General features: G+C 34.7%; 2 protein-coding genes across 2 annotated transcripts; both read left to right on the top strand.

Moving 5' to 3' along the window:
• Positions 1 to 206: 206 nt before the first annotated feature.
• Positions 207 to 2,511, top strand: LOC132186571 (uncharacterized). Its single transcript, XM_059600553.1, has 4 exons — positions 207 to 585; positions 797 to 955; positions 1,989 to 2,059; positions 2,257 to 2,511. Exons 1-4 carry the CDS (start codon positions 207 to 209, stop codon positions 2,509 to 2,511), a joined length of 864 nt encoding a protein of 287 aa, XP_059456536.1.
• A 7,726-nt stretch (positions 2,512 to 10,237) lies between these two features.
• Positions 10,238 to 12,536, top strand: LOC132186564 (proliferating cell nuclear antigen-like). The gene is made up of 4 exons (XM_059600542.1): positions 10,238 to 10,601; positions 10,813 to 10,971; positions 11,989 to 12,059; positions 12,264 to 12,536. The coding sequence occupies exons 1-4, from the start codon at positions 10,238 to 10,240 to the stop codon at positions 12,534 to 12,536; spliced, it is 867 nt and encodes a 288-aa protein (XP_059456525.1).
• Positions 12,537 to 14,177: the final 1,641 nt, after the last annotated feature.

The following is a 14,177-nucleotide window of genomic DNA, read 5'->3' as shown; positions in this document are numbered from 1 at the left end:
GAGTGACACAGTTTGTCAAATGATGTTGTTTTAGCGTGGTATATATATATATATATATATGGATATGGGCAGACGAGCTATTAACTTTTTTCTAGAGTGTAATAAAGCAAAAACCAGTTAATAACCGCCGGGTTAACCAACTTTTAATCAATTGAAATCTCGAGAGCTCCATAGCTTTCCCGCCAACCCGTTTCTCTCTCTCCACGATGCTAGAGATCACGGCAAACCAAGGTTTGATTCTGTCTCTTCGGAAGGCCTTGGCGCCGCTCACTGACATTTCTGTGAAAGCCATTATCAAGTGCTCATCGGAAGGGATAGAGCTGATGGCACTGAAAACTGACAGCATCATGGGGGTTCTGAAATTCCGATCATTAGACTTCCAGCGCTTCGTCTGCGATACCGAATGGATCAGTTGGGTCAACCTCTATGACTTGTACCAGACCCTGTCCATCGTGGATGACGAGGAGTACTGCACGGCCACCACAAATTATGGCCTGTCCAACGTGGATGACGAGGAGTACGGCTCGGCCACCATTAATTATGAGATTGGGGACCCCGAGCTCCAATTTGTGTTTAAGAATTGCAGTAAGTACCTCTCACTCAATTTCTTGGAAATTTTTCTCCCAGCTCGTGTAGATTTCTTGAGCAAAATCTTTTGTGGTTGTTTCTTGTTATTTCTTGAATTTTCTTTGAAGGCCGCTTCGATCTTGGACATGACAGATTGATCATTTGAACAATTGCTAGCTCTGGGTTAATTCTCATTGGCTTAAACTTGTCTAATTGTGAATTGGATCAGGAACTCTCAATAAGCTCTTCTGTCGAATTGAATTGACTGAAATGGACCCTGATGAAATTGTACCGGATGAGTCAAAAACAGAATACAATCTGGTTGCTGCGATACCTTCAGAGGAGTTTAGGTGCATTCTCAAGCATCTGTCTTTCTTTGGGCCCCAAGGTACTCATCTTTTTGGCATTTTCCATTCAAATTTCAGTTGGATGATCCAGTTTAATTTTTCTCTTTTTTTTTTTGGGGATGTTAAAAGAATTGGGTAAAGCAGTTTAATTGTGTATTTTAACTATACTGAGAGATTCTTTATAGACGAGTAATGCTACTCTTCAAATCCATTTCACACCCGTAACGTTGTGTATTTTAAGTGGCTTTTCAACTACTGATATTAGTATTACTCTCATAAACAGTCATAAATGACAGAAATTTAGAAGCAACTGTTGTTTTGTTCTCCACTTTTATGTTATGTTTCTTTGAAGTTCTCATTTACACTTCCTCATAAGTCTCTTGCACACACTTGGTGTTTCGGAAACAAGTCTCATAGCCTGCACAAAAAAAAAAAAAGGTGGTTTATAAGAAATGCTTATGGGTGCTAAGTTTCACATTATTTACTTATTAGATGAAATTGGGCTCTATAAGTGATTCTATGGAAGTTTTAAATTAGCTAGTCTTTTTAAGGTAATAGCATAAATGTAACTAGCGTTTTTCTTAAGTCATTACAAATTAACATTCTAGTCATGTATAGGAAAGATGAATAGCGCACCTAGAGTGTGTGGTTATAAAGATATGGCTTATTGGCTATGATATCAAATGATACAAATTTTGAGTAGAAAAAGTACCTTTAAAAGTCGGCTTACATCGAAAAAGTGTCAAAAAACTTATATACACAAATTAAGATTGCATTTAACTCATGGGGATGCTTGAAATCAGAACAGTATTTCTTGATACATGATAAGAATTAGTTATATACTACAGAACATCCCTAAAGATGGATATAATTCACCTTGCTACTCAGAACTAATATTTCATTGGCTTGTAGCTTACTGTACCGTGAGTGAATGATCTAACTCTTAAAAGACAATTCTTAAATCATGTTAGACATCTCAGAGGCTTCTTGTTGCTTGCAAAAGTTCATTTTGTCCCGCTTTTAGATATTAAGATTTGCATGTTTCATTTGACTAACACATTCTTGTCGCCTCAGTTTTTATAGCTATAACGGATAAACAAGTGACGTTCTCTGCATTGAATGCGGAAATTGTCCTTAAGAAAGAGGTATGCCGAAAACCATTAATCAAATTCCTCCTTCCCCACCCTCACTTCCCTGCCAGTTTTTGCTTTCACTTTTGATTCTTCACTGATAAACAAGTGACGTTCAAGAATCTGTTAATACTATATATGGCACATTTTCTTCACGAAGGTCTAATTATCCCTCTGTATATATGATGATCTTTGCATGCTGTGATTGATAGAAGAGGATACTTGTATCAAACACTTACCTTGCCCTTGGTGTTGTCTGTCTACAGCTTTCAGAATGCATAATTGGGGGTTATGCTGAGGATCTTACTGTTCAATTGAGCTTTGAGATGGAGCACATTAGACCCTTAATAAATGCGTCACTTCTATCAAACAGAGTCTGGATACTCCATTCTGATGAGTCGTTTACGCTTCTCCAATTAAATTTTCCTGTTGGAGCACTGGGTAACATCATGTTTTACTTCATATAATCATCATTTTATAGAACAACAAAAAACAATGTTTCTTCTTATCTCTCACTATATCTGAATAATATTGCTTGGAGCGAGTAATGCTATACAAAATACTTGAAATTTAATTCGTGATGTAACATAATATAATGGATTTTTTTTTTAATAAATAAAATGGGGAAAGGGTTACAAGAATAGTTATTAGCTAGAGATGTTGATTTTAGACTTGAAATTTGATAATGGCAAAAGTTTTAGTTACAAACCAAATTTTAAAATGAATAATATGTATTTTCCCATTAAAAAAAAAAAAAAAACTCACATGACTTAGGGTGCAAGTGATAGTTCAACTTTTATAAGAATCAAAGAGGCTTTAAGCTTGGATTGAGGCTTACTCGAGCCTAAGCACCAAGGGGGAGGGCATAATAGATCGATGGTTTCTCTAAATTGGTCGAATATATTTCACTAAATAGTTTTTTTATTTCTTTCATCAATTATCATGTTTTACATCATTTGAGGAGGAGGAGCTGATGCTATGCATGACATGAAATTTGTAATAATCTTTCTCCGCTTGAAACGATGTTCCTTCTTATATCTCACTGCATTTCACTACACATTGTAACAATGGAATAACATTTGAATAAGGCTGGGGCTTGTGCATAACACAAAAATGTGTGAAAAATTTGAGACTAATTAGAATGTGGAATATGTGTGTTTTGGTTTAGTAGCCTACAACCGGTCAACATTGGTATTAGTGTGAGTAATTTTATAAGTCCTTCTTGTGTCACTCCAGTAATGAGGTAGCTTTTAAAATTACAGTTTGATCAAAATTCAATAATGATCAATCATAAGCTCAATGATGATTTTAGAAGCCACATCATTTTTGGAGTGACACAAAAGGGACATAAGAGTGATTTCTAACATTACTCTATTAAAGCAACTAAGATTGGTTTCGTTGGTTGTTAATGCTTATAAGAATATTCATTAAGAAACTCAAGCAATACCACTTAGGGTTTGACAGTAGTAAGATAAAATTGTAATTTGTAGCATTATTTGAGACATTAGGAGATATTGGCACCAATGGCCTCGTCAAGGTCATTGCGGAGGAGATATTCCATCCCTCCTCTGTAATACTCCCGTCCTATATTGGGAAATGAGGAGTATCTCCATCACATAAAGTTTGTGGTTAATAAAGATAGATATGAGTGTTAAGAGCATGTATCGAATTGTGTATGAAAAGTAGAGATTTTTAAGTAAAAAAATGCTCTAATTATAAGTTTTTGCCAAAAGTGTATTTTGACCATTTTTAGGCTTTTTGGACCTTTAAAAGCACTTCCAATTTTTTTACCAAATACGTTTTTTTTTTTCTTTAAACGAACTTTTTGAGTGTTAAACGCACTTTTAAGACCTCAAACGCACATCCAAATAGATCATAAGTCCCAAATTGCCTAGTTACTGGGTAAATTTGAGCTTTATAAAAAATTGTTAGAAAATTTCAAATTGATTAGTCATTTTGGAATGATATCGCATATAAGCCTAGCACTTTTTCTCTAGTTGTTACATCTCCCTGCCCCTCTTAGGATGACAACCGTACGCAATCGCCATGGATGGAACCGAGAAGTTGAAAACAATTGTGTAGTGGCCAGCAGAAGCCCTCCTCCTCTCTATGCGTGTGTGTTTGTGCACATTTGGTGGGAAAGTTTCCATAAGCCCGCTTGAGCAACTATCTAGAAACCCATCGAATTTGAGGTCACTCAACCGAGATGCACCCCGCTCCCCTCTTTCTTATTTCATTTTGTTATGCATTTTTTTTATTTTTTTTCTTTCTATACTTATTACCACATATTTATTTATTATCTCATCTACAATCTAAAATTAGCTTCCAAATTTTTTTCCGTAGTCCAACAAAAATCCCTTAACACTTTTAAGCCTAAAATAAGTTATTTGATCCATTTTTTTTTAAAAAAAATAATACCATAATTCAACCAAAGATCCTTGATATTAAAAGTTAAAAGCTTTAAAATAATATTTTCCGAAAACTAACATTCTAAGTTTCTAACCATAAAATATCATAGATTTCTCTTATTTTCAAAAACCAAAATTTCTTTATCTTATGGAGTTAAAATCTGGAGTGACACAGTTGGTCAAATGATGTCGTTTTAGGCTTTTAGCGTGGTATATATATATATATATGGGCAGACGAGCTATTAACTTTTTCTAGAGTGTAATAAACCAAAAACCAGTTAATAACCGTCGGGTTAACCAACTTTTAATCAATTGAAATCCCGAGAGCTCCATAGCTTTCCCGCCAACCCGTTTCTCTCTCTCCACGATGCTAGAGATCACGGCAAACCAAGGTTTGATTCTGTCTCTTCGGAAGGCCTTGGCGCCGCTCACTGAGATTGATGGGAAAGCCATTATCAAGTGCTCATCGGAAGGGATAGAGCTGATAGCCCTGAAAACTGACAGCATCATGGGGGTTCTGAAATTCCGATCATTAGGATTCAAGCCCTTTTTCTGCGATACCGAAGGGATCAGTTGGGTCAACCTCCATGACTTGTACCAGAACCTGTCCATTGTGGATGACGAGGAGTACTGCACGGCCACCATTAATTATGGCCTGTCCATCGTGGATGACGAGAACTACGGTTCGGCCACCATTAATAATGAGATTGGGGGCCCCGTGCTCCAATTTGTGTTTAAGAATCGCAGTAAGTACCTCTCACTCAATTTATTTCTTGGCATTTGGCACTTAGAAAACATTTCTTGGAACTTTTTCACCCAGCTCGTGTAGATTTCTTGAGCAAAATCTTTTGTGATTGTTTCTTGTTATTTCTTGAATTTTCTTTCGATCTTGGACATGACAGATTGATCATTTGAACAATTGCTAGCTCTGGGTTAATTCTCATTGGCTTAAACTTGTCTAATTGTGAATTGGATCAGGAACTCTCAAAGAGCGCTACCGTGAACTTGAATTGATTGAAATGGACCCCGATGAAGTTCTACCGGATGAGTCAAAAACAGAATACAATATGGTTGCTGCGATACCTTCAGAGGAGTTTAGGTGTATTCTCAAGCATCTGTCTTTCTTTGGGCACCAAGGTACTCCTCTTTTTGGCATTTTCCATTCAAATTTCAGTTGGATGATCCAGTTTAATTTTTCTCTTTTTTTTTGGGGATGTTAAAAGAATTGGGTAAAGCAGTTTAATTGTGTATTTTAACTATACCGGGAGATTTTTTATAGACGAGTAATGCTACTCTTCAAACTCATTTCACACCAGTAACGTTGTGTATTTTAAGTGGTTTTTCATCTACCGATGTTAGTATTACTCTTATAAACAATTATAAATGGCAGAAATTCAGAAGCAAATGTTGTTTTGTTCACCATTTTTATGTTCTGTTTCTTTGAGGTTCTCATTTACCCTTCCTCATAAGTCTCTTGCACACTCTTGGTGTTTTGGAAACAAGTCTCATTGCCCTCATAAAAAATTATGAGTGGTTTATAAGAAATGCTTATGAGTGCTAAGTTTCACACTATTTACTTATTAGATGAAATTAGGCTCTATAAGTGATTTTATGAAGTTTTAAATTAGCTAGTTTTTTTAAGGTAATAGCGCATATGTGGCTAGCGTTTTTCTTAAGTTATTACAAATTAACATTCTGGTCATGTCTAAGAAAAATAAGTAGCCTACATAGAGTGAGTGGTTATAAAGACATGGTTGGTTGGCTATGATATCAAATGATACAAATTTTGGATAGAGAAAGTACCTTTAAAAGTCGGCTTACATCGAAAAAAATGTCAAAAAACTTATATACACAAATTAAGATTGCATTTAACTCATGGGGGACGCTTGAAATCAGAACAGTATTTCTTGATACATGATAAGAATTAGTTATATACTACAGAACATCCCTAAAGATGGATATAATTCACCTTGCGACTCACAACTAATATTTCATTGGCTTGTAGCTTACTGTACCGTGAGTGAATGATCTAACTCTTAAAAGACAATTCTTAAATCATGTTAGACATCTCAGAGGCTTCTTGTTGCTTGCAAAAGTTCATTTTGTCCCGCTTTTAGATATTAAGATTTGCATGTTTCATTTGACTAACACATTCTTGTCGCCTCAGTTTTTATAGCTATAACGGATAAACAAGTGAAGTTCTCTGCAATGAATGCGGAAATTGTCCTTAAGAAAGAGGTATGCCGAGCACCATGAATCAAATTCCTCCTTCCCTACCAGTTTTTGCTTTCACTTTTGATTCTTAACTGATAAACAAGTGAAGTTCAAGAATCTGTTAATACTATATACTATATATGGTACATTTTCTTCACGAAGGTCTAATTATCCCTCTGTATATATGATGATCTTTGCATGCTGTGATTGATAGAAGAGGATACTTGTATCAAACACTTACTTTGCCCTTGGTGTTGTCTGTCTACAGCTTTCAGAATGTATAATTGGGGGTTCTGCTGGGGATCGTCCTGTTCAATTGAGCTTTAAGATCAAGCACATCAAACCTTTGATGAATGCGTCACTTCTATCAAACAGGGTCTGGATACTCCATTCTGATGATTCGATTGCTCATCTCCAATTAAATTTCCTTGTTGGAGCAATGGGTAACATCATGTTTTACTTCATATAATCATCATTTTATAGAACAACAAAAAACAATGTTCCTTCTTATCTCTCATTGTATCTGAATAATATTGCTAGGAGCGAGTAATGCAATACAGAGTACTTGAAATTTAATTCATGATGTAACATAATATAAGTGGTTTTTTTTTATTTTTTTTTATTTTTAATAAATAAAATGGGGAAAGGGTTACAAGAATAGTTATTAGCTAGAGATGTTGATTTTAGACTTGAAATTTGATAATTGTAAAAGTTTTTTTTTTAATAAATAAAATGGGGAAAGGGTTACAAGAATAGTTATTAGCTAGAGATGTTGATTTTAGACTTGAAATTTGATAATTATAAAAGTTTTAGTTACAAACTAAATTTTAAAATGAATAATATGTATTTTCTCATAAAAAAAAGCTCACATGACTTGGGGTGCAAATGAGGGTTCAACTCATATAAGAATCAAAGAGGCTTTAAGCTTGGATTGAGGCTCACTCAAGCCTAAGCACCAAGGGGGAGGGCATAATAGATGGTTTCTCTAAATTGGTCGAATATATTTCACTAAATAGTTTTTTATTTCTTTCATCAATTATCATGTTTTACATCCCATGATATCATCATTTGAGGAGGAGGAGCTGATGCTATGCATGACATGAAATTTGTAATAATCTTTCTCAGCTTGAAACGATGTTCCTTCATATATCTCACTGCATTTCACTACACATTGTAACAATGGAATAACGTTTTCAACATTTGAAAAAGGCTGGGGCTTGTGCATAACACAAAAATGTGTGCAAAATTTGAGACTAATTAGAATGTGGAATATGTGTGTTCTGGATTAGTAGCCTACAATTCATCAACATTGGTAGTAGTGCGAGTAATTCTAGAAGTTCTTCTTGTGTCACTTCAGGAATGAGGTGTCTTTTAAAATCACAATTTAATTAAAATTCAATAATGATCAATCATAAGCTCAGTGATGATTTTAGAAGCTACATCATTTTTAGAGTGACACAAAAAAGACATAAGAGTAATTTATAGCATTATTCTATTAGAGCAAGTAAGATTGGTTTCGTTGGTTGTTAATGCGTATAAGAATATTCATTGAAAAACACAAGCAATACCACTTATGGTTTGACAGTAGTAAATAAAATTGTAATTAATAGCATTATTTGTGACATTAGGAGATATTGGCACCAATGGCCTCGTCAAGGTCATTGTGGAAGAGATATTCCCTCTCTCCTCTGTAACACTCCCGTCTTATATTAGGAAATGAGGAGTATAGCCATCACATAGAGTTTGTGGTTTATAAAGATAGTTCTGAGTTTTAAGAGCATATTTTGGATTGTATTTGAAAAATAGAGATTTTAAGTAAAAAAAATAAATAAATAAAAAAAAAGAAAAAAAAAGGGCTATATTTTTAAGTTGTTGCTAAAAGTGTGTTTTGACAATTTTTAGGCTTTTTGGACATTTAAAAGCGCTTTCAAGTTTTTTTTACTAAACACGTACTTTTTTTATTCAAACGAAATTTTTAAGTATTAAACGCACTTTTAAGCCCTCAAACACACATCTAAATAGGTCATAAGTCCCAAATTGCTTAATTACTAAGTAAAACTGAGCTTTATAAAAAATTATAAGAAAGCTTCAAATTGATTAACCCTTTTGAAATGATAGCGCATATAAGCCTAGAGCTTTTTCTTGAGTTGTTATATCTCCCTTGCCCTCTTAGGATGACAACCGTACGCAATCGCCATGGATGGCACTTAGAAGTTGAAAGACCATTGTGTGGTGGCCAGCATCAGCCCTCCATTCCGCTCTATGTGTGTGTGTGCACATTTGGTGGGAAAGTTTCCATAGGCTCGCTTGAGGGAAAGGGATCCTCTCTAGTTGAATTCAACTGGAGAGAATCCTTCTCCCCGCTTGAGCAACTGTTGAGAAACTCATCGATTTTAAGGTCACTCAACTGAGATGTACTCCGCTCCCCGCTCTCCGCTCCCCTCTTTCTTATTTCATTTTGTTATGCATTTTATTTTATTTTATTTCATTCTATCCTTATTACCACATATTTATTTATTATCTCATCTACAATCTAAAATTAGCTTTCAAATTTTTTTCCCTAGTCCAAACAAAATCCCTTAACACTTTTAAGCCTAAAATAAGTTATTTGAGCCTTCTTTTTTTTTTTAAATAATAATAATAATAATAATAATAATAATAATAATACCATAATTCAACCAAAGATCCTTGATATTAGAAGCTAAAAGCTTTAAAATAATATTTTCCGAAAATTAACATTCTAACCATAAAATATCCTCGATTTCTCTTATTTTCAAAAACCAAAATTTCTTTATCTTTTATGGAGTTAAAATTTGGAGTGAAAGTGATGTTGTTTTAGCGTGGTAAATTGCTTATATGGCAGACGAGCTATGATTTTGTTTGGCAAAGCTTTTATTCCTTTTATTACTGTTCATACACAATTTTCTCAAAAAAATCAACACTAAAACATTGTAACTTTTTTCACTTTTTATATCATATCATTCAGTTTTTATTACTATTCAAATTAAAAAATCATTATAAAACAAAACTTTTTTACTTTTTTATACCAAACATTCTTATTATTATTATTGTTTTTTCACATCAACCACATTATCTAGGAAAAAGGCTTTAACAAACGAAGGTTGACAGAATGATGGATTTGAAACATGGGCAAAATTCAAGGAGTTAATTGTTGAATTTAAAGCTCGAAAAAAAAACTGAAATCGCGATAAAAAAAAAAAAAAACTAAAGAATTATATATATATATATATATATATATATATATATAAAGCACAAACTGTAAACTGTAATGACAAAGATATTTTACAAAAAAATTTTACAAACTGATGTGATACAGCATGATTGAGTTTCACAAAATTTGAATTTTACTCATATCCAATCATGTTGTGCCACATTAATTTGTCAATTTTTTTTTGTAAAATTTGTTTGTAAGCTTAGTAATTCCTAAAGAGTAATAAACCAAAAACCAGTTAATAACCACCGGGTTAACCAACATTTAATCAATTGAAATCCCGAGAGCTCCGTAGCTTTCCCGCCAACTCGTTTCTCTCTCTCTCTCTGTCTCTCCGCGATGCTCTCTCTCTGTCTCTCCGCGACGCTACAGATCACGCTAAACCAAGGTTTGATTCTGGTTCTGCGGAAGGCCTTGGCGCCGCTCACTGAGATTGCTGACGAAGCCATTATCAAGTACTCATCGGAAGGGATAGAGCTGATGGCCATGAACACTGACAGCATCATTGGGGTTCTGAAATTCCGATCATTAGACTTCCAGCACTTCGTCTGCAACACCGAAGGGATCGGTTGGGTCGACGTCCATCTCTTGTACAAGACCCTGTCCTTCGTGGATGACGAGGAGTACTGCTCGGTCATCATTAATTATGGCCGATATGATCAGATTGGGTTCCCCGGGCTCCAATTTGTGTTTAAGAATTGCAGTAAGTACCTCTCACTCAATTTCTTGGAAATTTTTCTCCCAGCTCGTGTAGATTTCTTTAGCAAAATCTTTTGTGGTTGTTTCTTGTTATTTCTTGAATTTTCTTTGAAGGCCGCTTCGATCTTGGACATGACAGATTGATCATTTGAACAATTGCTAGCTCTGGGTTAATTCTCATTGGCTTAAACTTGACTAATTGTGAATTGGATCAGGAACTCTCAAAGAGCGCTACCGTCGAATTGAATTGACTGAAGTGGACCCTGAAGGTTTTCTACTGGATGAGTCAAAAACAGAATACAATCTGGTTGCTGCGATACCTTCAGAGGAGTTTAGGTCCATTCTCAAGCATCTGTCTTTCTTTGGGCCCCAAGGTACTCATCTTTTTGGCATTTGCCATTCAAATTTCAATTGGATGATCCAGTTTAATTTTTCTGTTTTTTTTTTTTTTTTTTTTTGGTGGGTAAAAGAATTGGGTAAAGCAGTTTAATTGTGTATTTTAAGTATACCGGGGGATTTTTTATAGACGAGTAATGCTACTCTTCAGACCCATTTCACACTCATAACGTTGTGTATTTTAAGTGGCTTTTCGTCTGCCGATGTTAGTATTACTCTTATAAACAGTTATAAATGGCAGAATTTCAGAAGCAGTTGTTGTTTTGTTCTCCATTTTTATGTTCTGTTTCTTTGAGGTTCTCATTTACACTTCCTCATAAGTCTCTTGCACGCACTTGGTGTTTCGGAAACAAGTCTCATAGCCGGCATAAAAAAAATGAGTGGTTTATAAGAAATGTTTATATGGGTTAAGTTTCACATTATTTATTTATTTGATGAAATTGGGCTCTATAAGTGATTCAATGGAAGTTTTAAATTAGCGCAGAGTAGCTAGCGTTTTTCTTAAGTTATTACAAATTAACATTTTGGTCATGTATGGAAAAGATGAGTAGCCCATATAGAGTGTGTGGTTATAAAGATATGGCTTGTTAACTAGGATATCAAATTACACAAATTTTGAGTAGAAAAAATACCTTTAAAAGTCGACTTACATTGAAAAAGTGTCAAAAAACTTAAATACACAAATTAAGATTGCATTTAACTCATGTGGGACTTCTGAAATCGGAACAGTATTTCTTGATACATGATAAGAATTAGTTATATACTACTGAACGTCCCTAAAGATGGATATAATTCACCTTGATACTCAGAACTAATATTTCATTGGCTTGTAGCTTACTGTACCGTGAGTGAATGATCTAATTCTTAAAAGACAGTTCTTAAATCATGTTAGACATCTCAGAGGCTTCTTGTTGCTTGCAAAAGTTGATATTGTCCCGCTTTTAGATATTAAGATTTGCATGTTTCATTTGACTAACACATTCTTGTCGCCTCAGTTTTTATAGCTATAACGGATAAACAAGTGAAGTTCTCTGCATCGAATGCGGAAATTGTCCTTAAGAAAGAGGTATGCCGAGCACCATTAATCAAATTCCTCCTTCCCCACCCTCACTTCCCTGCCTGTTTTTGCTTTCACTTTTGATTCTTCACTGATAAACAAGTGAAGTTCGAGAATCTGTTAATACTATATCCTATATATGGTACATTTTCTTCACGAAGGTCTGATTATCCCTCTGTATATATGATGATCTTTGCATGCTGTGATTGATAGAAGAGGATACTTGTATCAAACACTTACTTTGCCCTTGGTGTTGTCTGTCTACAGCTTTCAGAATGTATAATTGGGGGTTCTGCTGGGGATCTTCCTGAATTGACCTTTGAGATTGAGCACATCATACCCTTGATGAATGCATCACTTCTATCAAACTGGGTCTGGATACTATTTTCTCATGATTCATTTACGATTCTCCAATTAAATTTCCCTGTTGGAGCACTGGGTAACATCATGTTTTACTCCATACGTGATATTAAATTCGTGATATAACATAATATTAGTGGTTTTTTTGTTGTTTTTTTTTTAGGGTTACATGAATAGTTATTGGTAGACATGTTGATTTTAGACTTGAAATTTTATAATGTCAAGAGTTTTAGTTACAAACTATATTTTAAAATGAATAATATGTATTTTCCCATAAAAAAAAAAAACCTTACATGACTTAGGATGCAAATGAGGTTCAACTCATATAAGAATCAAAGAGGCTTTAAGCTTGGATTGAGGCCGGCTCGAGCCTAAGCACCAAGGGGAAGGGCATAGATGGTTTCTCTAAATTGGTCGAATATATTTCACTAAATAGTTTTTTCATTGTTTCATCAATTATCTCAATTTAAAGGTTTCTTATTTGATTAAAATAAAATACAATTTCATTGGGTTTTCTGGAATGCTTAATGGCATGGTTAATGAAATATATATAGCTTCGGTTCCATTGAAATGCTTAATGATAGTTGTTTGAGCAACTGTCGAGAAACCCATCGAATTTGAGGTCACTCAACTGAGATGTACCTCGCTCCCCGCTCTCCTCTTTCTTATTTCATTTTGTTATGCATTTTATTTTACTTTATTTCATTCTATCCTTATTACCACATATTTATTTATTATCTCATCTACAATCTAAAATTAGCTTTCAAATTTTTTTTCCGTAGTCCAAACAAAATCCCTTAACACTTTTAAGCCTAAAATAAGTTATTTGATCCTTTTTCCTAAAAAAAATAATACCATAATTCAACCAAAGATCGTTGATATTAGAAATTAAAAGCTTTAAAATAATATTTTCCGAAAATTAACATTCTAACCATAAACTATCATAGATTTCTCTTATTTTCAAAAACCAAAATTTCTTTATCTATGACAGTTTGTCAAATGACGTCGTTTTAGCGTGGTATATTGCTTATACGGCAGACGAGCTATTGACTTTTTCTAGAGTGTAATAAACCAAAAACCAGTTAATAACCGCCGGGTTAACCAACTTTTAATCAATTGAATTCCCGAGAGCTCCATAGCTTTCCCGCCAACCCGTTTCTCTCTCTCCACGATGCTAGAGTTAGAGATCACGGCAAACCAAGGTTTGACTCTGTCTATTCGGAAGGCCTTGGCGCCGCTCACTGAGATTGCTGGGAAAGCCATTATCAAGTGCTCATCGGAAGGGATAGAGCTGATAGCCCTGAAAACTGACAGCATTCTCATGGGGGTTTTGAAATTACGATCATTAGACTTCCAGCACTTCGAGGATCGGCTGTATCAACCTCGATCTCTTGTACGAGACCCTGTCCATCGTGGATGACGAGGAGTACTGCTCGGTCACCATTAATTATGGCCTATATGAGATTGGGGGCCCCGGGCTCCAATTTATGTTTAAGAATTGCAGTAAGTACCTCTCACTCAATTTCTTTCTTGGCATTTGGCTCTTAGAAAATATTTCTTGGAACTTTTTCTCCCAGCTCGTGTAGATTTCTTGAGCAGAATCTCTTGTGGTGTTTGTGTATGAATATGATGGCAACCTTGTTTCTTGTTATTTCTTGAATTTTCTTTTAAGGTCACTTCGATCTGGATTAATTCTCATTGGCTTAAAGATGTCTAATTGTGAATTTGGATCAGGAACTCTCGAAGAGCGCTACCGTGGAATTGAAT

The sequence above is a fragment of the Corylus avellana genome, chromosome ca7 (assembly GCF_901000735.1).
Source record: "Corylus avellana chromosome ca7, CavTom2PMs-1.0".
Lineage (NCBI taxonomy): Eukaryota > Viridiplantae > Streptophyta > Magnoliopsida > Fagales > Betulaceae > Corylus > Corylus avellana.
This window is presented reverse-complemented; position numbering and strand designations above follow the sequence as displayed.